We start from the raw sequence: 25,040 nt of genomic DNA on the forward strand, positions 1-25,040 counted from the left end.
TTACAGCTTTAAATAATAGAACTTGGAAATCTATCAGCTCAAAAAGATCTACTACCAGCTTGCATTAAATGTATAGTTTTTATTTTATGTAATACACCAACTTCAGTACTTATTTTTAGTCCCTCAAGAAACAGTCTACTCATGAGACCTGAGAAAATCAGGTATTCACCACTCACAACATCTTTATGATTCTCTTTCCAACGAAAATGATGCAAGTAACTCATCAAAAGGAAGGCATGTTTAAAATTTAATTTCCTAGTAATAGTTAAAGATTTGTACCAATTCACTCATATTCCCTTGTGTGGTCTTCCTCTGAGTATAGTTCAATTCAGTTCAACAAATGTTAATATATATCTCTTCTGTATCAGGCATTAACATAAGAACTTGCTCATAAAGTGAACAAACTAGATCTCTGTCCTTGGGGAACATATGTTCCAGTGGGTGAGACACACAGTAAGCAATAAATGTAATAAATAAATAAACTATATACAATGATGTACTATACAAATAATATAAAGTTATACCATAAGGGACTTCCCTAGGTGGTCCAGGGGTTAAGACTTCGTCTTCAGATACAGGGGGTACGGGTATGATCGCTAGTCAGGGAGCTGTGATCCTACATATCTTGTGGCCAAAAACCAAAACATAAAACAGAAGCAGTAATGCAACAAAATCAATAAAGACTTTAAAAATGGTCCACATCAACAAAATCTAAAAAAAAAAAAAAAGCTATCTTATAAGGAAAAAGTCACGTCAAGCAATAGTATCAGGAGAGCCAGCGGTGGCGAGAAGGTTGGGCTGATTTTAGTTATTATCTGGATGGGGGAATAAGGATAAGGCTCAGAAGAAGGTAAGATTTCAATAAAGACTGAAAAACCAAATTAACCAAGTAGATTTCAGGGAGGGAAGGTGGGAGGGGGGAGAGTGGAGGATATTTCAGAGAGCAGGACGAGAAAGTACAAATGTTCTGAGGCGGGAACACGCCCTGAGAGCCCAATGCCAGGGCAGGCAGGGCAGACAGTGACCTCTGCACAGAGTCACTTCTGCACAGGAGATCAGGATGGGCCAGCACAGGGGCTCTGACTTTTACTAGCTGAGACATGCTGACCAGCAGTAATAATGTTAAGTCAAGATACAACATTAATTGCAAATTAGATTTCAAACTTCCTAGAGAACAAGAGTCCCTTTCAATTTTGACCTTACCCCAACCACCTTTCTCACTTTGCTTAATTCTCCTTTTCCTTTCAACATCTTTAATTTCCAACAGTAAAATTCTATCTATCTCATTCAAGTATGGTAACACTATTTCCCCATCAAACCCAGCCATATAGATTAAGATTAGTCTTTGAAAATAAAAACTAAACTGCTTTCATATGTGCATAACTGCTCTATTTATAAAGACAGGTAAACTAAGGAGGGCAGGAAAGAAGATTACAAACCAAGGGAGGCAGGGAAAGATGATGATAACCTTATTGTGATGCACATGGCATTGTTACTTGTAGTGGGTTTTTTGGGTTTTGTTTTTAGGTTAATCGATGAATATGACTAAGGAAATCTACAGTGATTATTCTTTTTCAGTATCAGCAACTAGCAGATATATTCAAATTTTTCTAACTTATTACATATGGTCATATAGATGGGCAACAACAAGAAAGAAAAGTTTTAAGGAACCGGGCTGCACTTCCACAGTGGCTCAGTGGTAAAGGGTCCGCCTGCCAGTGCAGGAGACATGGGTTCGAGCCCTGGGTTGGGGTGTTGGGACCCCAGCATGTTGGGACCCTACATGCTGCAGAGCAACTGAGCCCATGCGTCACAACTACTGAGCCTGTGCTCTAGAGCCCAGGAGTTACAACTACTGAGCCCTTCTGCCCTAGAGCCTGCACTCCACGAGAGAGGCTACCACAGTGAGAAGCCGCTCACCATAACTAGAGAAGAGCCTGCGCAGCAAAGAAGACCCAGCACAGCCAAAAATAATAAATAAATAAAAGAAGTTAGGGTTCAGTTAACCAAATGAAAGTCAGAAGAAAGAAGAAAGAGAGAAGCATGGGATACAAACTGTCAAACCACAATGATTATCTTTAATAAATACAATACAGCTTTAATAAACTCAGATAAAAGATCAACGGATTCCTCTATATAGATCTCAATGCTTGTTGATTCAAAGAGAAAAAGACAAGTAATAATGGATACAACGGGCATTTATTAAGACACTTTTCTTCTTTAGAGAAAATTTCAACTCTACAACATAAATGTCTCTCTGTAATTAAAATTCAAACCTTTAGTTTACTACCGGCAGAGCCATTTTATTCATAAAACTGTACGATTCTCCAGTTTATGTTAGAAAATCACCTTTCCTTCAGATATATGTCACAGTAGTTTCATGACGGCTTCAACATTTAAGCAATGCTTTCAACAGGGTTATTTTATACTCACTAGTGGCACAGTAGGGCTTCCCTGGCAGCTCAGTTGGTAAAGAATCCACCGGCAATGCAGGAGACCCTGGTTTGGTTCCTGGGTTGGGAAGATTCACTGGAGAAGGCATACGCTACCCACCACAGTGTTCTTGGGCTTCCCTTGTGGCTCAGCCGGTAAAGAACCTGCCTGCAATGCTGGAGACCTGGGTTCAATCCCTGGGTTAGGAAGATCCCCTGGAGAAGGGAAAGGCTACCCACTCCAGTATTCTGGCCTGGAGAATTCCATGGACTGTATAGTCCATGGGATCGCAGAGTGGGACATGACTGACTGAGCGACTTTCACTTTCATATGGGACAGTGAGAAAAAAGCGATCCCTTGATAATAAAGTTTTTTTCTGACAGAATTCATATTCAAGTAAGGAAAACAGGGTACAATAAAGTAACATATGTAATACTCACACACATACAATAAAACCAGTGTAAAAAATTTACATCCATATTAAAGGAATGCTGGAATTAATGCAATTAGAATTAATGTTTAGAATAAAATACAATTAGAAAAGAAAAGCATCTGCAAGAAAAGAGTTGTAAACTATATTCAGAAAGAGATGATAAATTTGACTTGTTCCTCCAAGTCAAACTGGCTCCTCCAAGACTGGACTGGAATATGGGCAAAGATGCAAAACTTAACATTAAAATACTGAAGTATTGGACTGGCCAAAAAGTTTGTTCGGGCTTTTGTGAGATCTTATGGAAAAATCCAAACGAATTCTTTGGCCAACCCAATACACATCCATCTTAAATCTTTCAGGGAATAAAACTGTATATATATATATATATTTACACATATGTGTACATAAAGCACACCTATAGATTGCTAATACTTACATGGCCTATCTTTTTCATTTACTTGAAAAAAAAGTAGAGAGAAAGTTATAAATAGAAATACCTGGCATTTCAAGAAAAATATGGCTATAGTTAAAGTGTGAATCTGATTTTTCTTTGGATGGAAAAATGGAAAAAAAATCTGAGTCATAAATTTGATTTGAGTCATGTTCCTTAGTTACATGGTTGCTGATTTTCTTCATATTGACAGACATTCTTTCCACTTGATTTTTTTTTCAAATGGTTTACCTCACCTTTGGACCACAAGGAAGAATAGCAGGTGGTGTCCCATACAGTCATATGTTTTTATTAAATTTCTTATGAAAACCAAAGGAACTTATGCTGATCAAAGGGACAGGTGGAATCCAAAGGGCCTCAAAGATTTATAGATAAAATCATCTAAGCTATAAATATACCCATTCAGCTAAAAAAAGGATCAGAAATAAAAGGCAATGATTGGAACAGGTGGAAGAAGGCAGCACAGAAAGTCAGCCATGAAATTAACTGCAGCAGAAATGGGAGAAAGAAAGATAACAGGGAAGTTACAAGGCCCCTTCCCTAAGGAGCAACCAAAGATTCAGTGTAGAATGGTGTAGAAAGTGTTGAACTGCAGCCCTGAGTAATGATGAAGAGCACATTAACTTGGATATTTGATGACATCTTTAGGAAGAGAAAGTATTATAATAATTATAAAAATATATTTAGTAAATCTGGCCACGATAATCAGGGGCTATATGTCTTATTCCTTTGAAATCTAACATGTGACCTCTGAGAACTCTGACCAAATTAATAACTTCTCTGAATAGTCTGGTGTGTCTCAGGCAAACTGTCAAGGCTCTGGTTCGGTGTCAAATCAGTAGAGAAAGCATCGTTTTATGAAAACACCATTATCACACCCTGCAGAAGTGGCAGATGGTATCGCTTCAGTTTAAGATTACTTCCCTTAAGTGTTAAATGACAGAGCATAATAAAATCTGTGATGACAGCCAAGGATGAGGTCTAAATATAATAATCATCTCTGCTGCCATTCCTAGTGCTTCCAAGTGATTTTTTATTTTAATCATTTAAAAAGAAAAAGGGAAAAAGATTAAGTCACAGATGAATAGCTTCTATTACTTTCATTAAAAAATTCAATACTAGCTTTTTAAAGCTCTCTTGAGGTACTGTTTTTTTTTTTTTTCTCATTTAGTTAATAACTATCAATGAAATTCTGAAGGATTTTAGGCAATAGAGCTGAAGTTGTCACTAGGGTTCTTATTAACTTTCAGATGCAACTGATTTTGGAAAACAAAAGTTACTTCAAGAAGTACAACCACAAAATAGAAACAAACATTTAAGGAGTAACCTACAAGTAGTATTTTTAGTATGTATTTGGCAGTATGTAAGGAATATAAGAGGTTTAATATTTCCTGAAATTAAATTACCTGAAAATATTTACGTGACTTATTTAAAATACCAGAGTTCTTCCATTCATATCTATCATTTTAAGCTACATAAACAAAATAAATCAAATTCAATCATCCACCTGACAAATATTTACTGAGTACTTATCACATGCTAGATAATATCTTAAAGACCAGGGATATGGCAGTGAAAGAAAGAGAAAACTGCTCTCATGAAACTTACAGTGTAGGGATGTAGGCAGAACATAAATAATTAAATATAAATACATCAGATACTGATAAATGCAGGGAAGAAAAAAAATGAGAGGTAAAATAATAAAGAAGTTGGTCATGGAAGCCCTCACTGAGAAATAGTTGAGGAAATTATATTTTATTTTATATTATTACTTCTCTCTTTTTCTCCCCCATGCTACAGGAGCTTAGTACCCAATCAGGGATGGAACCTGAACTCTAGCAGTGAAAGCACCCAAGTTCTTACCACTGTACTGCCAAGGAAATCCCTTGGGCATTTCCCCCCCAAGGAGGGGAGGGGTGGGATTTTAAATATCTCTTTAAAGGAGGCAAGAGAGCTAGCCATGTGGAAAACTGGGTAAGGTGAGGGTGGGAAGGATTTCAAGAAGAAAAAATGACAAGCCTTGAGGCATCAGCATGCCTGGCTTTACTAAAAAAATAGCAAACAAGCAGTCAGTTGGTCTGGGGTCTTTTTCTGCTATTGCAAGGACTTACTTTTATTCTCTGCAGGGCTTCCCACTTGGCTCGGAAGGTAAAGAATCTGTCTTCACTGGGTTTGATCCTTTGGAGGAGGGACTGGCAACCCACTCCAGTATTCTTGCCCGGGAAATCCAGGGACAGAGGCGGGCTACAATCCATGGGGTCACAAAGAATCAGACATGACTGTTTGACTCGTGCTTTCACACTGTGACGTTTCATTTTAATTCTGCATGAGATGATAAGCCCTTGAGGATTTTGAGCAGAGAGATTACCTAACTTACAATCATTTTAGCCTCAGTGCTGAGAACAGACTAAGGAGGTACAAGGGAGGAAGCAGTCAAACTAGTTAGGAGACTATGCCAATAATCAGGGAGAAGATACAGGAAGTAATGACAGAGGCAATGAGGAGTGCCTAGATTCTGGATATACTCTCAAGTTAGAGCTAACAAGTTTTGTAGGTAGTATGGGTACGGAGTGATAACGCCAATGAGTTTCACCTCAGGAACAGGACAAATGGGGCTGTCATTTACTGAGATAGGAAATCCTACAGCGGGAGCAGGGGTCAGGAAGGCGGGAGGTCAGGAGTCCAATTCTGGACTTCTCCATATGCTCTGTCTATTACAGATCTATGTCAAGGAGGAGGCTGACTACGATTCTAGAGTTCCAAGAGATACAGACTCAAAACGTAGATTCAGGAGTCACAGATACGAAGAAGAAGACCCAGAGGAGGTCATCAAGGGAGTGAAGATAAATAGTACCTAGGAAAGCACCAAGCCCTGGAGTACCATAAGGTACAGAAGTCAAGGGGAGGGAAAGAAAGAAGCCACGAGAGGTGTGAAGGAGCAACCAGTGAGGTAGGAAGAAAGCAAGGAGGGTGCGCTACTCAGGAAACAGAGGGAAGAAAACCATGGGATAAAAGTGCTCAGTGAACATATGGGGGTGTAGAAACTATTTTCTACTCAGGATTATTTTCTTAATCGATATTCTCAAATATATAATTATAGGACCAACTGATAAAATCACTGAAAAGGCAAGTACTAGGGAAATGGACCTGTGGTATTACTCCACAGGAGATGCTACTTAGTATCTGTTCTAATCAATCAATACTTTCTAGATTCAGTTTTGCACTGTTCATGAATTTACCTAACTATAATCAAAGAGCTCATATCAACTTGCAACAAAAGTATCGTGCCTAAAAAAGTATCATGACTTTGACAACTGACTTCATAGAACATATCTAATAACTTACCTGACATATAAATTAAGTCATTTCCTATTATTCTCAGTACAATTTCCGTTTCTTTCATTGCAATTACCATAAATTGCATTGTTTCATTTCCTTATTTGCTTGTCTATTATCTGACTCTTCTAGCAAAGAAGCTATGTGAAAGGCAAAGATTATTTTTGTCTGATTCAGTCCTGTATTCCCAGCACCAAACACTGTGCCTGGCTTTCAATAAATGAACAAATGTGTCAAAACGGTGAGAAAGAAGAAATAGTTTGACGTGACACTTTTACTGGAGAGATCGAGCTTCTTTTAGCACACGGTTTCCTGAAGCAACTCAATGGTTTGCTCCAATGGCCAATGTTTCCAAAGCAAGAATACTATGCAGAGGCTCGCATTTGTCTGTCACGTGACTTAGAATATCAGAAATACGGTCCCTCCTAAGACTCTAGCACATGCCTTTATTACAAACCTCAATACTTTTTTCTGCTCAGTTTTTATCTTCATCTAAACATTACTGTGACATGGCTCTCAGATTCCCCATTGTTGTCCCAGGGACTGTCTCAGCTACAGGGGGCCCTAAACCATAGGTCATGCTCCTTCTCAGGGGGACCCACATCCAACGACTAACTGATGCAGGAACAGGAAGGCTTGCCCATCTCAGGCAATGGAAGACAACTCTGAAAAGCCGCTGTGGTTCCAGAGTTCTCCATGGGGCCAGAGGAAGGTGGCTTGTGCTGCATCCCAGCTCAATTCTGTCCCTGTGCCCATTTCTTCTCCCTCTGAACCCCTTCCATGGGAGCTGACATCTAGGGCACTTCTTACAAACCTCTTGAAGACCAAAGTTTGCTTCCGAATACGTCCCAGATAACCTAATCTGCGATCAATGGTACCAGGAGTGGTCCGAGAAAGCAGGTGATAGGATGGGGCTGTGGAGCTGGATCCCTGGTTGTGTGGCCGGCAATGAGGACCCCAACCCCAGCAGAACACAGAGAAGCCCCGGCACAGGGTGGCTGTCCAACAGTTAAAGCTCTCACCAGGGACAGCTTGGGCTGATGTATCAGCAGAAGGGAATGGTTTAGCTGGGATGATATTTGAGATACAGAAGAGAAGTAATAACTATAAGGACAATGGGCAAAGAAAATAAAAAGCTAAGGGAAACACGTGTATAACCGATTTACTTTGCTATATACCAGAAACTAATACAACACTGTAAATCAACTACACTCCAATAAAAATTTTAAAAAGAAAAAAAATGCATTTGGAAATTTGAAAGAAATAAAAAAGCTAAAGGCAAGTAAGCACGAACCTGAAAACCAAAGAGGAACTCTTTGGTAGATACGAAAATGTTCTCAGATTCTTTGTGCAGAGAAAGCTAATGACCAGGAACCGGGATTAATTGTCAGAGTCAAAAACTCCCAAACTTGCAGGCATGGGATATGTGCTAAATCAGCATCCTGACTGGAAAAGACCAGGATCCTGCCACATGGCATGAGATGTCTTGCTCGATACCTCCCGAAAATCTTGAATTCTCAAATTCCCCAGACCTTTCTGAAACAATATAAGTGGCCCCGCCCCTTCTTTCTTGGGGAGGATGTAGGCAGAGGCTTCTCCCCAGTAAGACAACCTGTCTCTTCCTAACCCCCCACCTGTCCATCCCCAGCTCCTCTCCAGACGCTCAGACCTATGTAACTGGGTTACATCACAACATAACCCACATAGGGTGATGAGGCCTGAAAAAGAAAGACACTATTTGAGGAAGGAACTGAAAGATCTAGCAAGTTTACATTAGCAAGGAGAGTACATGTAAGATTAAATTCTGAAGGTGTTTGATCAAAAGGTCTGGAATTTAAGATTAGGTAAGGGAGAGTTAATCCATGTGAGGGCGGGTTTCCCTCCTAGCTCAGTTGTGGTGAAGAATCTGCCTGCAATGCAGGAGACCCAGGTTTGATCCCTGGGTGGGGAAGATCCCCTGGAGAAGGAAATGGCAACCCACTCCAGTATTCTTGCCTGGAGAACTCCATGGACAGAGGAGCCCAGCAGGCTACAGTCCATGGAGTCACAAGAGTCAGACACGACTTAGTGACTAAACCATCACCACCACCACCATCCATGTGAGGGCACCGTCCTGAGAGGCAAGACTTACAACCAGTAAGAATCTCAGTAAATGTGCAAACTGGCTACTAGGATGGTACTGAAAAACAAGGACAAAGTAATAGCTCATGTTAAATATGGCTGAAATGCCAGAAACACTGTGGCAGGGGTCAGAAAAGGGGCACACGGGTTCAGAGAGTATATTCTGGGGTACACATGCTGCATAAGGCCTGAACCCCATCAGATGGAGATATTCCACAGAAAGGCCCAGAAAACACTCCACTAACCTAAGTTGTAAGGAAGATAATAGTGAGACGACATCTGCTTTACTAGGTTCTGAGTGGTGGTTCTCTTCTGAAGACCAGAAGTGACAGAGGGAAGGTACTTAGAGAATCAGGCTCATCAGTAGCAATGGGGATAATAGAACCAGGTGAAGATCAGAAGCCACCAGGAGCCAGGTGGGCACAATTATCCTGAGAGTGGCAAGGCTGGTGTGTGGGTGACCCACAGAGAGTTGTTGACATAATTAATAGAATATGGCATCCCAAAAAGGTGACTATTCAACATGTACATTCAAAATAAATCATAGATGAATGGCCACAAAGTGGAGAGTAGCTGCCCCAGTAATGTCCCAATCACTGACTCAGTTTCCAAATCTTAGCTAACTTTTGGACCCAGAAGTCACTGATTGAAGAAGTCTAGTCTCCAGAGGGAAGGACCATGTAACATTATAAGAAGAATACAAGGTAGTAATTCCCCCAACCTTCCCCCAAAGGGACCTACAGTTCTTTATTCCAGCAACTGTGCACTGGGGAGACAGACTATTCAGACATTCTGAAGGGCACAGAGCTGCCAGAGATACTAGGAGACCTGAAGCATCAATATGCTGTCACTCCCCGTTAGAAGGATATAGAGCCCAGTCATAAATGGAGCCCTGGCCAAGGTCTAGCTCGTAATGGGCCCTGGGACCACAGACCCACATGGTGGTGATTTCCTCAGTCCCCAATACAGAACCAGGACAGATACCTACTTGCTGACTGCCACAACACCCGTATCAAGTCTTTGGCCCATGAGCTAAGAAATACAATTGTGGAGAAAGCCAAAAGGAAGACATTACAACTGCCCCAACCCAATCCTGACAAGAAATACATTAGAAAACCAACATAATATTGGTTGGGGAGTGGGGAATGAAAATTAGTTTTCCCTAGGGGTCTAAATAGACAGCATGCAAGTGTGGTCCCAAGGGCTGCTGGCAGGTCGACACTGCAGTTCAATTTCGCCTTCACCCACTTCTTTTCCTGTCCTCTCCCCTAAAAGGGTGGATTCCAACTGCACTCCTTAATAACTCCATCTAGAATCTGATTCCTGGTTAAGCCAGCTCCTAACAGGCATTTTCCACCTTGAATGTAAGCTATAATTCCTTTTTAAATAATCTTGGGTTTATCTTCAGGATCACGTCCCAATTTAATTTGGTAGTGGTAGTAGGTCCCATTTCTAGAAAATTCTTCCCCAAGTAGATGTATGCTAGAAAGTATCTTTGAAAAGTCAGTGGGATTTTCCTCTGGGAAGAGCCCAGAAGTGTAATTCCTGATTTATAAGTGGTCTCTGCATTTGAAATTATTGTTGACTCTTGTCAATCCCCATTTTCTTATTACAGATCTTAGGTAACTTCTCAATTCACAATTAAAAACACACACACACACACACACACACACACACACACACACACAAAACACACACAGTTTTTCTGATTCTAGATCGACAAAGCTCATTCAAAATTAGCTTTTCATCCAGAAAGTTTTTCACTGGTTATGGAATTATTTCTCTTTTTATTTCTATGGAATTATTTCTCTTTTATTTCAACAGCACAAGTATATAGGCCATACATTTCTCTTTTTATTTCAATAGCATTTAAGTATATAGGCCATATATATGCTATATTCATGACTTAACAGTTTCTCGATAAGTATGTTGAAGTCACCCATATAAAGATAAATTTTATTTACACAAATGGACAAATAAAAACAAATATGTTGAGAATTTTTTTTTGTCACCTTGAAGTATTCTCTATACAATCTCTTGATTAATATTGCTACCTACAAAGTTACACATAATTGTAAAACTTTATATAAACTTGACAGGGTAAGAAATTTAAAATTAAATATGAAAAACTTCTAGCAATTAACTGTACCATGAAATCTTAGACTTTAGAGTTGCTCAACTATTTCTATGAGTAAGTAAAATTTAATTAAATAAAGTTAAATAATAATAATAAATAAATCAGGCAAGGGTTTTAAAAAAGTAGTCCATACTAACTGACAAATGTATTTTGCACTAAAACCTTGGGTAACAACAGATTCAAAATATTCTAAATATTTTGCAAGCTGATGAGAGCACTTTCTGCTATTGAATTCAACTTCTTCACATTAAACCTTATAATAAAAAGAAACCAGAAGTACGTCTATAGTTACAGTTGATGCCAGTGATGAGTTCATTTCTATGAAAAACCAAAGCAACATATATGTTTTTAAATAGTAGGTGGTTTCTGGGGCTATACGGAGACAAATGGGACCACTGTTAGTGTGACAAAATTCTCTCAGAATATGTTACTAAATTATGGCAGAAGTCTCTACTTTGAAGGAAAAAAAAAGAAAATTTTATAGTAGCCCTTAGTCCACAATTAAATGAAATATTCAGTGAAATACTGTATTGCATCTTAATCAAATACAGTAGACTTAATCAGAGATTCGTGGATGTTGCTTCATTCTGGACCCTGTGGATCGTACTATTTTATGCTCACTTCTCTGCCTCTCCTACCACAAAAGAGTCAGATTCACCCAGGAAGATGATGGAAGACCAGATTTTAGCAGCAGCCAGAAACAAAATACAGACCACCGATAATCATGAAAAGGCTTACTCAGGTAATTTAGTCACTGGCCACTGCCTCATTCACCATAATTATGAATCCCAAACCATAGAAGCTGAAGTTTCTTGTAAGAAAAAAGTATCTTTAGGGATAGCAACACAGACAACTTTTAGGGGGATATACACATGACATTATCATTTGATCAGCAATATTTATGAGGAGATATATATATATATATATATATTTTTTGCTCAAATCACTTACAATTATTAAACATATTATACAAAACTTGAACATTTTTATAGTTTATTATGTTAGATTATCTTTAAGTTTTTGAAATCCAACTTAAATATAGACAAAATAAAGATTATACGTACTTGAAAGAAACTGCCTCCATGAATTCATCCAAAAAATCGTCATATTCAGGACCTCTTACTCTTCTCTGCCGTAGTCCAATGTACAATGGATCTTTAAGTAACTCCTGTTTTAAAAAAAATTACCATAAATATAGAAACAACTAAAGGCAAATCATTACTTTTTCTGAGTGAGCCTCAGTTTTCTCATATGTATAAGCATAGGAATTTAAATAAAATCTAGCTATATTGATTCAGAATTAACCTACAGAGTTATTTAGTATTATATATATATCTACAGTTGTTAATAAGAACAGGAAATATAATTACTAAACATTAAAAGCATTCTTACATTTTCCTTGTTATTCTTAGGTCTTATTCTTGAGGAAAGAAAAGGGATTACAATCTCTCAGCTGTGCTAAATTTAGATTTTATAGGCAAAGTTTACCACCCAGAAAAATAACAAAGTTTTGAAGTATCATATTAGCTTAGTAAATGGAAATATAGCAATTCCTTTCTTAGATCTATTTTTTGTTTTTGAAAGAAAAATCTTAAATATTTTGATTATATCTTTAATATAATTGTTGACTAATGTTAAAAACTTTTTAGCCTTAAGTAAGATTTTTCTTAAACTTTTAAAAACACAGTGTAAGTTTTTCCAAAACTAATATATATCAGACAACACTACTCTGTTTATGCTTTAGAATGGGTAATTTTATTAAGTCAGTTATTGAGTTATAATTTATATACAGTAATAAGCACACATTTGTAACAAAGGCTCTCAGTAAACTAGGAATAGAAAAGAACTTCCTCAGCATGGGCTTGCCAGGTAACTCAGATGGCAAATATCTGCCTACAGTGTGGGAGACCTGAGTTCGATCCCTGGGTCAGGAAGATCCCCTAGAAAAGGGAACAGCAACCCACTCCAGTATTCTTGCCTGGAGAATCCCATGGACAGAAGAACCTGGAGGGCTACAGTCCGTGGGATTGAAAAGAATTGGACACAACGGAGCAACTGACATTTTCTTTCCCCAACCTAGTAAAGAGCATCTGTGCAAAACCCACAACTAACAACCCCTACGACTGGAAACAAGACAAAGATATTTACTCTCATTATTTCTATCAAACGCTATATATACTAGAGATCTTAGCCATTACAGTTAGGCAAGAAAAAGAAAAAATAGGAATAAAGATTGGAAAGGAAGAAGCAAATTGTTTTTATTTGTACACACATTATCATGTACATGGAAACAACTAAAGAATCTATGCAAGAAATCCACTAGAAAAAAAAATGTGAATTTAACATGAATGTAGGATATAAGGTCAATTTACATAAAGCAAATGTATATCTATATACTAGCAACAAATAGTTGAAAATGAAATAAAATACACGACTCCATTTACTATAGCACTCCAGAACACGAAATTCATAGGGACATATTTAACAAAATATGTGTAAGGCCTATATACTGGAAACCACAAAATATTGCTGAAAGAAATTACAAAGACAAACTTTTTACAGGTTGGGAAAAAATGGCAATCTGCGTGATAAAAAAAGAAACAATGTACAAAACTGCCACCTTCGGTAATCTAGAAAAGAGAAAAATGTACTTAATGAACTTACAAATCTGTCTAAAAAGATTTTCAGGAATCATGTTGAATGTGTAAATTGGCTGTATGCTAAGGCTAAAATGGATAAGAACTATAGAAGGAAATGTTCAATCTCTGAGAAAAATTTAAACAGAATATAGAGGACACAAAACTTGTTTGTAAAAGATTTCTAAAGTAAAATAAGGCCAGCAGTCAAAGATCAAATTAAGTGTGTGACTGTAACAACTCTTTTGAGAACCTCTGAATGATTTAAAGTGGAACCTAAGAGACTTAGGTTCCTAAGAGATTTCTGTCTAGTTCAGTGTGGCTGGTCCACAGCACTCTGATCTGTCAGCCAATATAGGGAGAAGGTCTGTTTTGAAAAGAACTGTGAGTAGGGCCTTCATCTAATGGAGGATACTATGATCTGATATGTAGGAAGCTTAAAAAAAAAAATGTAAGGGTACTACACTACTTGGATTAATTGACACAGAGACACTTCGAAATGAAAAGACTTCACTGGATCCTCAACTATCCACAGGTAAGAAGCATGCTGAGAAAGTTATTCAGGATGCGACACAGCTATTTCTTATGGAAAAGGAAGAATATCTCAGAGGATATAACCAAGAACCCAGACAGCAGAGCCAAAAGCCTAGGAGAACAATGAACTACAGAGCCACATTCTGAGGAAATGAAACTGGGCCCGATTCAAAGCACATTCCCTGTTCCTCAAGCAGATGGCCTGGCAACACGTCCAGTGCAAATTCAGAACTGCTATGAACCACTTAGTGCTATGTGATTCTTATTCCTACCATTCTGGGAGTGTTTATTGTGGTTGTTCTGCCTTGCCATCCACTGTATGTCTGGTATGTGGGAACAGATAAGACCAGTAACACACCACGGAGCAAAACACAAGAATATTTACTTGCATCTAGACCTGATTTAGATGATGGGATCCTGAACTTTGGGCCTGCTATTGTTACTGGGATGACATTTCTGGAAACCTAGGATGGAGACAAGCATATTTTACCTGCAGAGTGTGAGCAATGTGTGAAGAATGAGAATCTATAGGAGGGATGAGATTCATCAATATGTCCCAAGCATTCCAGCCTCCCTAGCCATCTCAGGGAATCATGATCATTAATAAAATAGTGATTATTTTAAGTCACTACCTTTAGATAGGTTTGTTATAGATAAACAATATGATTTTGCAGGTATACTTGTGTTGTTAACAAGGTTAAACCATGTGAATTACTTGAATTGGAATTTGCTTAAAGCCAACAGGAATTATAGTCCAGTTCACATCTGGTGTCTTAGTATAATTACTAATAGCATTTTCTCTCACTGTGAAACTGCCTTGGTTTGGCCAATACATTTTGTTGGTCATCCCATTATAATGAAGTGCACGACAATGAGTTAAGGCTTTCTGGCAAGCTGGAAGTTAACATATCAAATCATAAAAATGTATTTCACATGAAATGTAGAATCTGAAACTGAGTGCTGTTGTAAAGCTCAGCTGTTCCTTGAAGTCTAAAAACTTTAAACAATCTACTGGCAGGTCTTCTGAACAGCTGATGCTGAAGTGCCAATGAGCGATTAACGGCTGCCAGAATTAAAATACTTTCTCCATGTCTGGGATATATTTGGACCTCTAAAATGTGAATCAGAAAAAGAACACAATTGAGAAAAGATGTGACACGTTTCCCCTTCTTTGTTTTCTCATTCTTTCCCATGCTAATAATTAAAGTATATCATAAAGAAGTCTGGCTACAGTGAAGTGTCAATTATGAAGATCTATGAACAAGATAGCTTTTGAATTAAATCAGAAAGTTAAAAAATTCTTCTAGTCATAATGCATCTGTCAAAAATTACTATTTTTTTTTAAATTTTATGATAATTAAGGCTTCAATAGTGAGTGTATTCTTGGAAAGTTGGCTGTCAAAAAGTAACATCTACAAAAAGCAATGCCAAAGAATGCTCAAACTACCTCACAATTGCACTCATCTCACACGCTAGTAAAGTAATGCTCAAAATTCTCCAAGCCAGGCTTCAGCAATACGTGAACCGTGAACTTCCAGATGTTCAAGCTGGGTTTAGAAAAGGCAGAGGAACCAGAGATCAAATTGCCAACATCCGATGGATCATCGAAAAAGCAAGAGAGTTCCAGAAAAACTTCTACTTCTGCTTTATTGACCATGCCAAAGCCTTTGACTGTGTGGATCACAATAAACTGTGGAAAATTCTGAAAGAGATGGGAATACGAGACCACCTGACCTGTCTCTTGAGAAACCTGTATGCAGGTCAGGAAGCAACAGTTAGAACTGGACATGGAACAACAGACTGGTTCCAAATAGGAAAAGGAGTACGTCAAGGCTGTATATTGTCACCCTGCTTATTTAACTTCTATGCAGAGTACATCATGAGAAACGCTAGGCTGGAAGAAACACAAGCGGGAATCAAGATTGCCAGGAGAAATATCAATAACCTCAGATATGCAGATGACACCACCCTTATGGCAGAAAGTGAAGAAGAACTAAAGAGCCTCTTGATGAAGGTGAAAGAGGAGAGTGAAAAAGTTGGCTTAAAGCTCAACGTTCAGAAAACTAAGATCAAGGCATCTGGTCCCATCACTTCATGGCAAACAGATGGGGAAACAGTGGAAACAGTGGCTGACTTTATTTTTGGGGGCTCCAAAATCATGGCTGATGGTGATTGCAGCCATGAAATTAAAAGACGCTTACTCCTTGGAAGGAAAGTTATGACCAACCTAGATAGCATATTTAAAAGCAGAGACATGGCTTTGCCAACAAAGGTCCGTCTAGTCAAGGCTATGGTTTTTCCAGTGGTCATATATGGATGTGAGAGTTGGACAATGAAGAAAGCTGAGTGCCGAAGTATTGATGCTTTTGAACTATGGTGTTGGAGAAGGCTCTTGAGAGTCCCTTGGACTGCAAGGAGATCCAACCAGTCCATCCTAAAGGAGATCTGTCCTGGGTGTTCGTGGGAAGGACTGATGTTGAAGCTGAAACTCCAATACTTTGGCCACCTCATGCAAAGGGTTGACTCATTGGAAAAGACCCTAATGCTGGGAAGGATTGGGGGCAGCAGGAGAAGGGGACGACAGAGGATGAGATGGTTGGATGGCATCACCGACTCGATGGACATGGGTATGGGTAAACTCCAGGAGTTGGTGATGGACAGGGAGGCCTGGTGTGCTGTGATTCATGGGGTCGCAAAGAGTCAGACACAACTGAGCGACTGAACTGAATTGAACTGATCCCACTTTAATGATGGCTCCACAGACCACATAGCATGGCACAGAAGTGACATTAATTTGTTGGATTAAAAACTTCTCACAGCCAAGAGCAAACACTTAATAGATGTTTGCTGGAAAATAAATGAAAGACTTGGTATTAAGCAAACACTTTGAAAAAAAGATTAGACCGTCTTTAACAAGATGTGTCCACATGCAATGCATTTGTTGTCACTGAAGACTTACAAAGACTTAGAAGCATGTGGAAGGAAAAAAATTAGGAAGAGTAAAGAACAAAGCATATGGAAACACAAGAAGAGTACCAAAGAGGAGATATGGAGCATATATATTGGCAAAGTTAATTATTTTACTTCTTAGCACTGCCTTAATTCTGAAACCTTGGAAATTTTGATTTGAAGTTAATAGCAATCACTGTTAACCTTCACCTTGTTCATATCTCTCACATTTCTACCTTTCTCATCTGAAGTTTTTGAGAATTACAAAATATTTTCTTAATATTTTAAGGCTCTAAAAAAATCATTACAAAAAAGTAGTACTTCCTATCAGAAAATTTGAGAGCCTGAAATGTAAAATCAAAACCAAAGAAAACCAATAAGCTCTACCCATTCAGAACTACCCACCACTAGCACCTTGATGCATATTCTTCCAGCCCCTCTCTCTACATCTATGCACGTACAACATTATCTGTCCAAACTGGGGACAACATCATAGACTGTTTCATAATCCTTTTTCACATAAGAATATATTGTGAAAAGTCTTCATGTCACTCACTAGATGATTATTTTTAAAACTTGTGATCTGTATTGGAACTCTACCTTTCTAGAAAGGATGAACAAATTTACAATCCCCATACCTCACTGACATATATAGTAATAAATATATTAATTCTGTGGCAGCCAAAGGAAGATTTCTATCTTTCCACATATATATGTGTGTACATATATGAAATATAAATGTAAAATATATAACATATATTTTTGTAATGCTAAAGTAGTATGCACTTATATTTCTTTTCTAATATCATTAAACATTTTTCATAAGTTTATTGACGATTTTCATGTCTTCATTTTAAAATTACCTGTAACCATGTTTTCTTAGGCATTTGTATATTACACATTTAGCATTTTCTTATTAACTTAAGTTTTCTTTGAATACTAACAACATTTTAAATCTGTCTGCCATAAGTGTTATGAATATTTCCCTTTTCAGCATTTATTTTTAAATTATATTTATAATATATAGGTAATCATACTCTATGTTGGTATTTACTCATTCTTTTCAAATAAAATACCAAATTCTGCAAAGAAATTACGTAAAATTTTTGTTGTTTTGCTGGTTCATGCCATCAATATGATTAAGCAATCTAATTGCCAATGGTCATCAAGAGTCTAAAGCAATACTTAAAGTGTCAGCTGCATGCATATGAGCTGGCATGAAATGTTAAAAAGCTGTGGAAATAAAAATGACTAAAATTTGACTGTGATTCAGTAAGTCTGAATTAGAGCCCGGGACTTTGCATTCTTAACACATCCCCTCATTAATTCTGAACTGAATATTCAAGAGACGTACACTGAGAACCACTTAAATTATTAAGCTAAAATAAAAGGATTCTACTTCCCTAAAAGTGCCTGTCTCAGGTAAATTTTTTTCTATTTTAGTTTATATAACAGTCATTTTTTTTTTTTTTTTTTTTCATGCCATTTATTTCATTTATTTATAACTGAGTCTCTAATAAGCTATTTTTTTTTTTTTTTTTATTTTTTTTTATTTATAAATTTATTTATTTTACTTGGGGGCTAATTACTTTACAATATTGTAATAGTTTTTGCCATACATTGACAAGAATCATATAACAGTCATTTTTAAGATATATCCCAAACTTCAGGGAATTCCTGAGACTTATAGTGTATATAAAACCAAACTGAAATCCCCATTCTCTTTCCCAAGGCATTGGTGTTGTGCTTCAGAAAACAGATGAATAAATCTTTGATATAATCCATTGTCACCCTAATTTAGAGAGGGTGAGCTAAGAGGAGACTGTGAAAAAGTAACCATGTGACAATACAAACCAAGTTAGGCAGTGAGGGATTATCTTCTCTCCTCTGACTATAAGGATTAGGAGTCATTCAAATGCAGGATCACTGGTCTGAAGTGGCAAGCATAATAGGAAAGGACAAAGATAAAAAGTGAGGACGGTTGAGGGAGACATGCTGAGGACAATCTAGCTGGGACCATGTGGGAGACAGAGTGATGAAATGCTCCTCCCCACAAACCTGGAAACATGTTACCTTATGTGGCATAAGACATTGTAGATGTGATGAAGGGTGAGTCCTTAAAAGGGTAAAAACCTTTTCTGGCTGCAGTCAGAAGCAGAGTCAGGGCGAGACTACATTGCCCGTTTTGAAAACAGATAAAGGGGACCATGAACCAAGGAACAGATGCAGTCTCTAGGAGCTGGAGAAGACAAGGGTGTGGAACTCAGCCCTGCTGACCTCTTTAATGATTTTAGCCTTTTGAGATTTGTGCCTTCTAGCATTATAAGGTAATATATTTGTGCTGTTTTAGCCACTAAGTTTGTAATAATTTGTCATGGTAGCAATAGAAACCTAATACCGGCCACATTCTAATGTCAACACTGACTTCTGTGTATGAGCTGAAAAATACATGGCAGGTACATATAACAGAAAATCTATAAGGTTTTGATTTTGTTCAGTTTCTCTCCATCAAGCTGCTTCATGCCAAACATAGAGAGCTCTTTCCAGAACACAAGTAGGAACCTCCTCAGTGGAAAGAAACTTCAACTTTGTGACTTCAAGTTCCAGCAATGATTCTAGATCTTGATACATTGTACACATGATATGAAGGCCAGACTGAATATAAAGTCAGATCAGAAAAGCTGAGACCTGGAGCAAGGGTTTAATAAACAGAGACTGACTATGTAGAGACAACAATCTCCTATTCATACTGCCCAGGGCCTCTTGAGAACCTATCATGTGTTACAGGCTCAACTGGGTTTGCAACCTCCCCCAAATTCGTGGTTCAAGTCCAAATTCCAGTATCTCAGAATATGACTGCATTTGCAGACAAGGTCTTTAAAAAGATAATTAAGTTAAATGATGTCACTAGGATGGGCCCTAACCCAACATGACTGGTGCTCTTCTAAGAAAAAAAATTAAGACACAGTTACACAGAGGAAATAACCATGTATAGATACTGAAGGAAGACAAGCAAAGAGAGAGACCTTAGAGGAAACTGACCGCTGACACCCTGATCATGGATTTCTAGCCTTCAGAACTGTGAGAAATAAATGTTATTGGTTAAGCCACCCAGTTTATGGTGCTGCTACAGAAGCCCTAGCAAGCATACACCATGTGACACATGTAGCAGTGTTTAAGATCTAACAACCCATGGAAGGGCGTGGAGGGTCCACAGGATACATTTACTCACATTTTTAGTAAAATACCAAGCTTTAACATTGGTCACTTACTTAAAAGACAAATGATAAATACAACTTCCATGAAATGATTTGTCAACAACAGGGAAAAAAATAAAGTATGGATCCTCTTAAAAGATAAAAACAATTAACTTCAGGTAAAAGGTAAACTTATATATGTTTGTTTTTTTTTTTAAGTCGCTCAGTCGTGTACAACTTTTTGTGAACCCATGGATGGTAGCCTGCCAGGTGCCTCTGTCCATGGAATCCTCCAGGTCAGAATATGGAGTGGGGAGCCTTCCCTTCTCCAGGGGATCTCCCAACCCAGGGATCAAACCCAGGTCTCCCGCATTGCAGGCAGATTCTTTACCAGCTGAGCCACAAGGGAAGCCCATCTTCTTAAAAGACAAAAACAATTCACTTCAGGTAAAAGATAAACTTTATACAGCAACTGCTTTACAAGTAAATTAAAGAAAACGTGGACTATGAAATAACAGACAAAAGATAAGGTGGAAACACAATCATCCTACCTAAATAAATGCTTTGCATTATTTACTTAAAAAACAAGAGTATTTTTTAGTCAAGTGCTTCTGTAGCTCAGTTCCAGTGTCTTTGTTCTGTAATCTTCTTTGAGTTGTAAGCAGCAGAGATTTAAGAAATCAGCAAGTGAGAACTGTCTTATCAGTCAGCTGTTAATTCTTTTTCCACTTTCATTACTACTCAATATAGGTATTTATGATAAAAGAAGAAAACATTTGTAAAATAATTTATTAAAAAAGGGATCTAATCTTCAAGAAATTTTCTATATTATTCTGGAAAAGAAACTAAATGCTGTGATCAATTAATTTTGTCTTTTTATTATGAAGTATAAAACTGAACAGAGATCCATAAAAGGGATGAGATTAAAAATTGCTATTACAGATATTTTGACTACAAGTGGTTTTTCCACATGTGAAAGTGGAACACACAATGGCAACATAAAAACTACTTTACATTTTCCACAAACCCATAGACTCAGCCATATTTTAGTGAAGTAAATTTTTTGTCTTCTCAGCAAAGTAGTAGTATAAGAATAAAGAGAACAGTGTAAATATGTGTCCAAGATAGGGGAATAAGAAGATCCTAAGCTCACACCCACAGACACATCAAAATGACAACTCTTTACAGAACGAGTATCTAGAAGAAAGACCCGAAGACTAACAGAAAAGATTTTCTACAAGGAAAAAGACAGGAAGAAACGCACCAAGACGGGTGAGGGGCAGAGACAAGACAGTCAGGACCCATACCCCTGTGTCAGCTGCCAAAAATAGGAGGAATACCACATTCAGAGGTTCTTCCCAAGGAGCAAGGGGTCTGAGCCCCAGCCCAGGAGTTCTGCACTGCGAAGATGAGTCCCCAGAATGTCAGGCTTTGAAAACCAGTAGGTCTTCTATTTGGGAGAGCTGGAGGGCAGTAGGAAACAGACTTGGTTCTTAAAAAGTATAAGCAAAGTCTCACACACTCCAATTTCCAGTCCAGAGGCCGTAGTTTGAAAGGCGGGCTGGGTCCAACACACTGGCTAATCTTAGAGAGCGACCTAAATATGCAGGAAGCGACTGGAACTTCCCTCAGGGAAAGAAGTGCTGGCAACAGCCACTTGGCAGAGCTCCATTTTGGTCTCTTCCCACTAGCTTATTAACACCAAGGTCAAAGCCCCATACTCCAGCAGGCCAGCATTAGCCACAAGTTCCCCAGCTGCACAGCCAGCAATGTAGAGACCCAGCCTCACCCACCAGTAGGTGGGTAGCAGTCCAGTGCAACCCTGTGTCATGCAGCCAAATGCACAGGAAGCCTACTCTCCTGTCCAGTAGGCCCAGAGCCACCTCACGAGGCATAGCCTCACAGTCAACCAGCGCAGGAACCAGCCCTGACTACCAGCAGGCCCACGGGAGCTGACCCCGTCCAAAAAGCAAGATGGACCCAGTCCACACAGGGCATACCCCCCAACATACAGCTCTGGTCACCAGAGAGAAGCCTGCTGCTGGGTCCCCTAGGACATCGCTGACATAACTAGATATAAAAGTGCCAACATCTGCTGGATCATAGGGAAAGCAAAGGAATTCCAGAAAAACATCTCCTTCTGCTTCACTGACTACAATAAAGACTTTGACTGTGTGGATCACAACAAATTGTAGAAAACTCTTAAAGGGATGGGAATAACAGACGGCCTTATCTGCTTCCTAAGAAACCTGTATCAGGGTCAAGAGGCAACAGTTAGAACGAGACATGGAACAATAGACTGGTTCAAAATTGGGAAGGGAGTACAATAAGATTGTATATTGTCACCCGCTTATTTAACTTATATACAGAGTACATCAGGCAAAATGCTGGACTGGAGGAATCACAGGTTGGAATCAACACGGCCAGGAGAAATACCAACAACCACAGACATGTGGATGATATCACTCTAATGGCAGAAAGTGAAGAGGAACTAAAGAGGCTCTTGATGAGGGTGAAAGAGGGGCATGTAAAAGCTGACTTGAAACAACATTAAAAACCGAAGGTCATGGCATCCTGTCCCATTACTTCATGGCAAATAGAAGGGAGAAAAGTGGGAGTAGTGACAGATTTTCTTTTCTTGGGCCCCAAAATCACTGCAGACAGTGACTGCAGCCATGAAATTAAAAGATGCTTGTTCCTTGGAAGAAAAGCTATGACAAACCTAGACAGCATATTAAAAAGCAGAGACATCACTTTGCCAACAAACGTCCATATATAGTCAAAGCTATGATTTTTCCAGTAGTCATGTACGGATGTGAGAGTTGAACCATAAAGGAGACTGAGTACCAAAAAATTGATGCTTTTGAATTGTGGTGCTAAACAAGACTCTTGAGAGTCCCCTGGACTTACAAGGGGATGAAACCTGACAATCCTAAAGGAAATCAATCCTGAATATTCATTGGAAGAACTGATGCTAAAGCTGAAGCTCTAACAACAACTTCGGCCATCTGATGCAAAGAACCAACTCATTGGAAAAGATCCTGATGCTAGGAAAGATTAAAGGCAAAAGGAGAAGGGGATGGCAGTGGATGAGATGGTTAGATAGCATCACTGACTCAAGTACATGAATTTGAGCAAACTCTAGGAGATAGTGAAGAACAGGGAAGCCTGGTATGCTGCGGTCCATGGGGTTGCAAAGAGTTGGATATGACTTAGCAACTGAACAAGAACATGTGGTACTTAAATACATAAAACAAGTATTAACAACATAAAGGGAGAAAGCAACGGTAATAACAGTAAGGCACTTTAACATCCCACTTACACCAACAGACAGATCATCTACACAGAAAAGCAATAAGGAAATACTGCCCTTAAACAACACATTAGACCAGATGTACTTAATAGATTTATGAAACATTCCATCCAAAACCAGCATAATGCACATTTCTTTTCAAGTGCACATGGAACATTCTCAGGACAGATCACATGTTAGACCACAAAACAAGCCACAGTAAATTTAAGAAAACTGAAATCATATCAAGCATATTTTCTAACCACAATGCTATGAGACCAGAAATCAACTACAAGAAAAAATGCAAAAAAGAAAACACGTGGAGGCTAAAATATATGCTACCAAACAACTAATGGATCATTGAAGAAATGAAAGAAGACATCAAAAAATGCCTGGAGATAAATGAAAATAAAAACAAAATGATCCAAAATCTATGGGATGCAGCAAAAGCAGTTCTTAGATGGACATTTATACTGATACAAGCTTCCCTCAGGAGCTAAGACAACTCTCAAACAACCTATCCTTATGCCCAAATGAGCTAGAAAAAGGACAAAACATCCCAAAGTTAGTAGAAGGAAAAAATCATACAGGTCAGAGCAGAAATAAATAAAATAGAAACTTTAAAAAAAGATCTATGAAATTAAGAGCTGGGTCTCTGAAAAGGTAAACAAAATTGATAAACCTTTAGCCAGACTCATCAAGACAAAAAAATCCAGAAGGCCCAAGTCAATAAACTCAGAAATGAAAAAGAAGTTACGACAGACACCACAGAAATACAAAAGATCATAGAAGAATACAATAAACAAATAAAATGGACAACTAAGAAGTAATGAATAAATTTCTAGAAACGTACACTATCCCAAGACTGAATTTGGAAGAAATAGAAAATGTGAACAGATCTAATACCAGTAATGAAATTGAATGAGGAATTTTTAAAACTCTCAACAAACAATAGTCTAGGACCAGATGGCTTCAAAAGTAAATTCTACCAAACATTCAGAAAAGGTTTACACAATTTCTCTACAAACTATACCCAACAACTGCAGAGGAAGGAACACTTCGAACTCCTACAAAGGCCAGCTTCAGTTTAACACCAAAATCAGACAACGATATCACAAAATAAAGTAATTACAGGCCAATATCACTGATGAACACAGATGCAAAACTCCTCAACAAAATACTAGCAATCTGAATCCAACAATACATTAGAAGGATCATATACCATAATCAAGTGGGATTTATCCCAGGAATGCAAAAATTCTTCAATTTCTGCAAATCAATCAGTGTGATATACCACATTACCAAACTGCAGAATAAAAGCCATATAATAACGTCAATAGATGCAGAAAAAGCTTTTGACAGTATTGAATACTCATTTATGATAAAAATTCTCCAGAAATTGGCCATACAGGGGGCTTACCTGAATGTAATAAAGGCTATATGTGACAACTACTGCACAATTGCACTCATCTCATATGCTAGTAAAGTAATGCTCAAAATTCTCCAAGCCAGGCTTCAGCA

General features: G+C 38.2%; 1 protein-coding gene across 3 annotated transcripts in view; it reads right to left on the reverse strand.

Moving 5' to 3' along the window:
- ME1 (malic enzyme 1) overlaps nt 1-25,040 on the reverse strand; it is a 209,667-nt gene that overhangs the window by 83,714 nt on the left and 100,913 nt on the right. For all 3 annotated transcript variants that reach the window (XR_014065573.1, XM_081530465.1, XM_081530466.1), the window contains exon 6: nt 11,976-12,079. Coding sequence is in view for 2 of the 3 variants with exons in the window: in XM_081530465.1 (XP_081386591.1) it covers nt 11,976-12,079 (104 nt within the window). In the remaining variant the exon portion in view is untranslated. The remainder of the gene's footprint in view (nt 1-11,975; nt 12,080-25,040) is intronic.

This window comes from Giraffa tippelskirchi, chromosome 9 (genome assembly GCF_054371585.1).
Source record: "Giraffa tippelskirchi isolate mGirTip1 chromosome 9, T2T-mGirTip1v1.2.pri, whole genome shotgun sequence".
NCBI classification, from domain to species: Eukaryota; Metazoa; Chordata; class Mammalia; order Artiodactyla; family Giraffidae; genus Giraffa; species Giraffa tippelskirchi.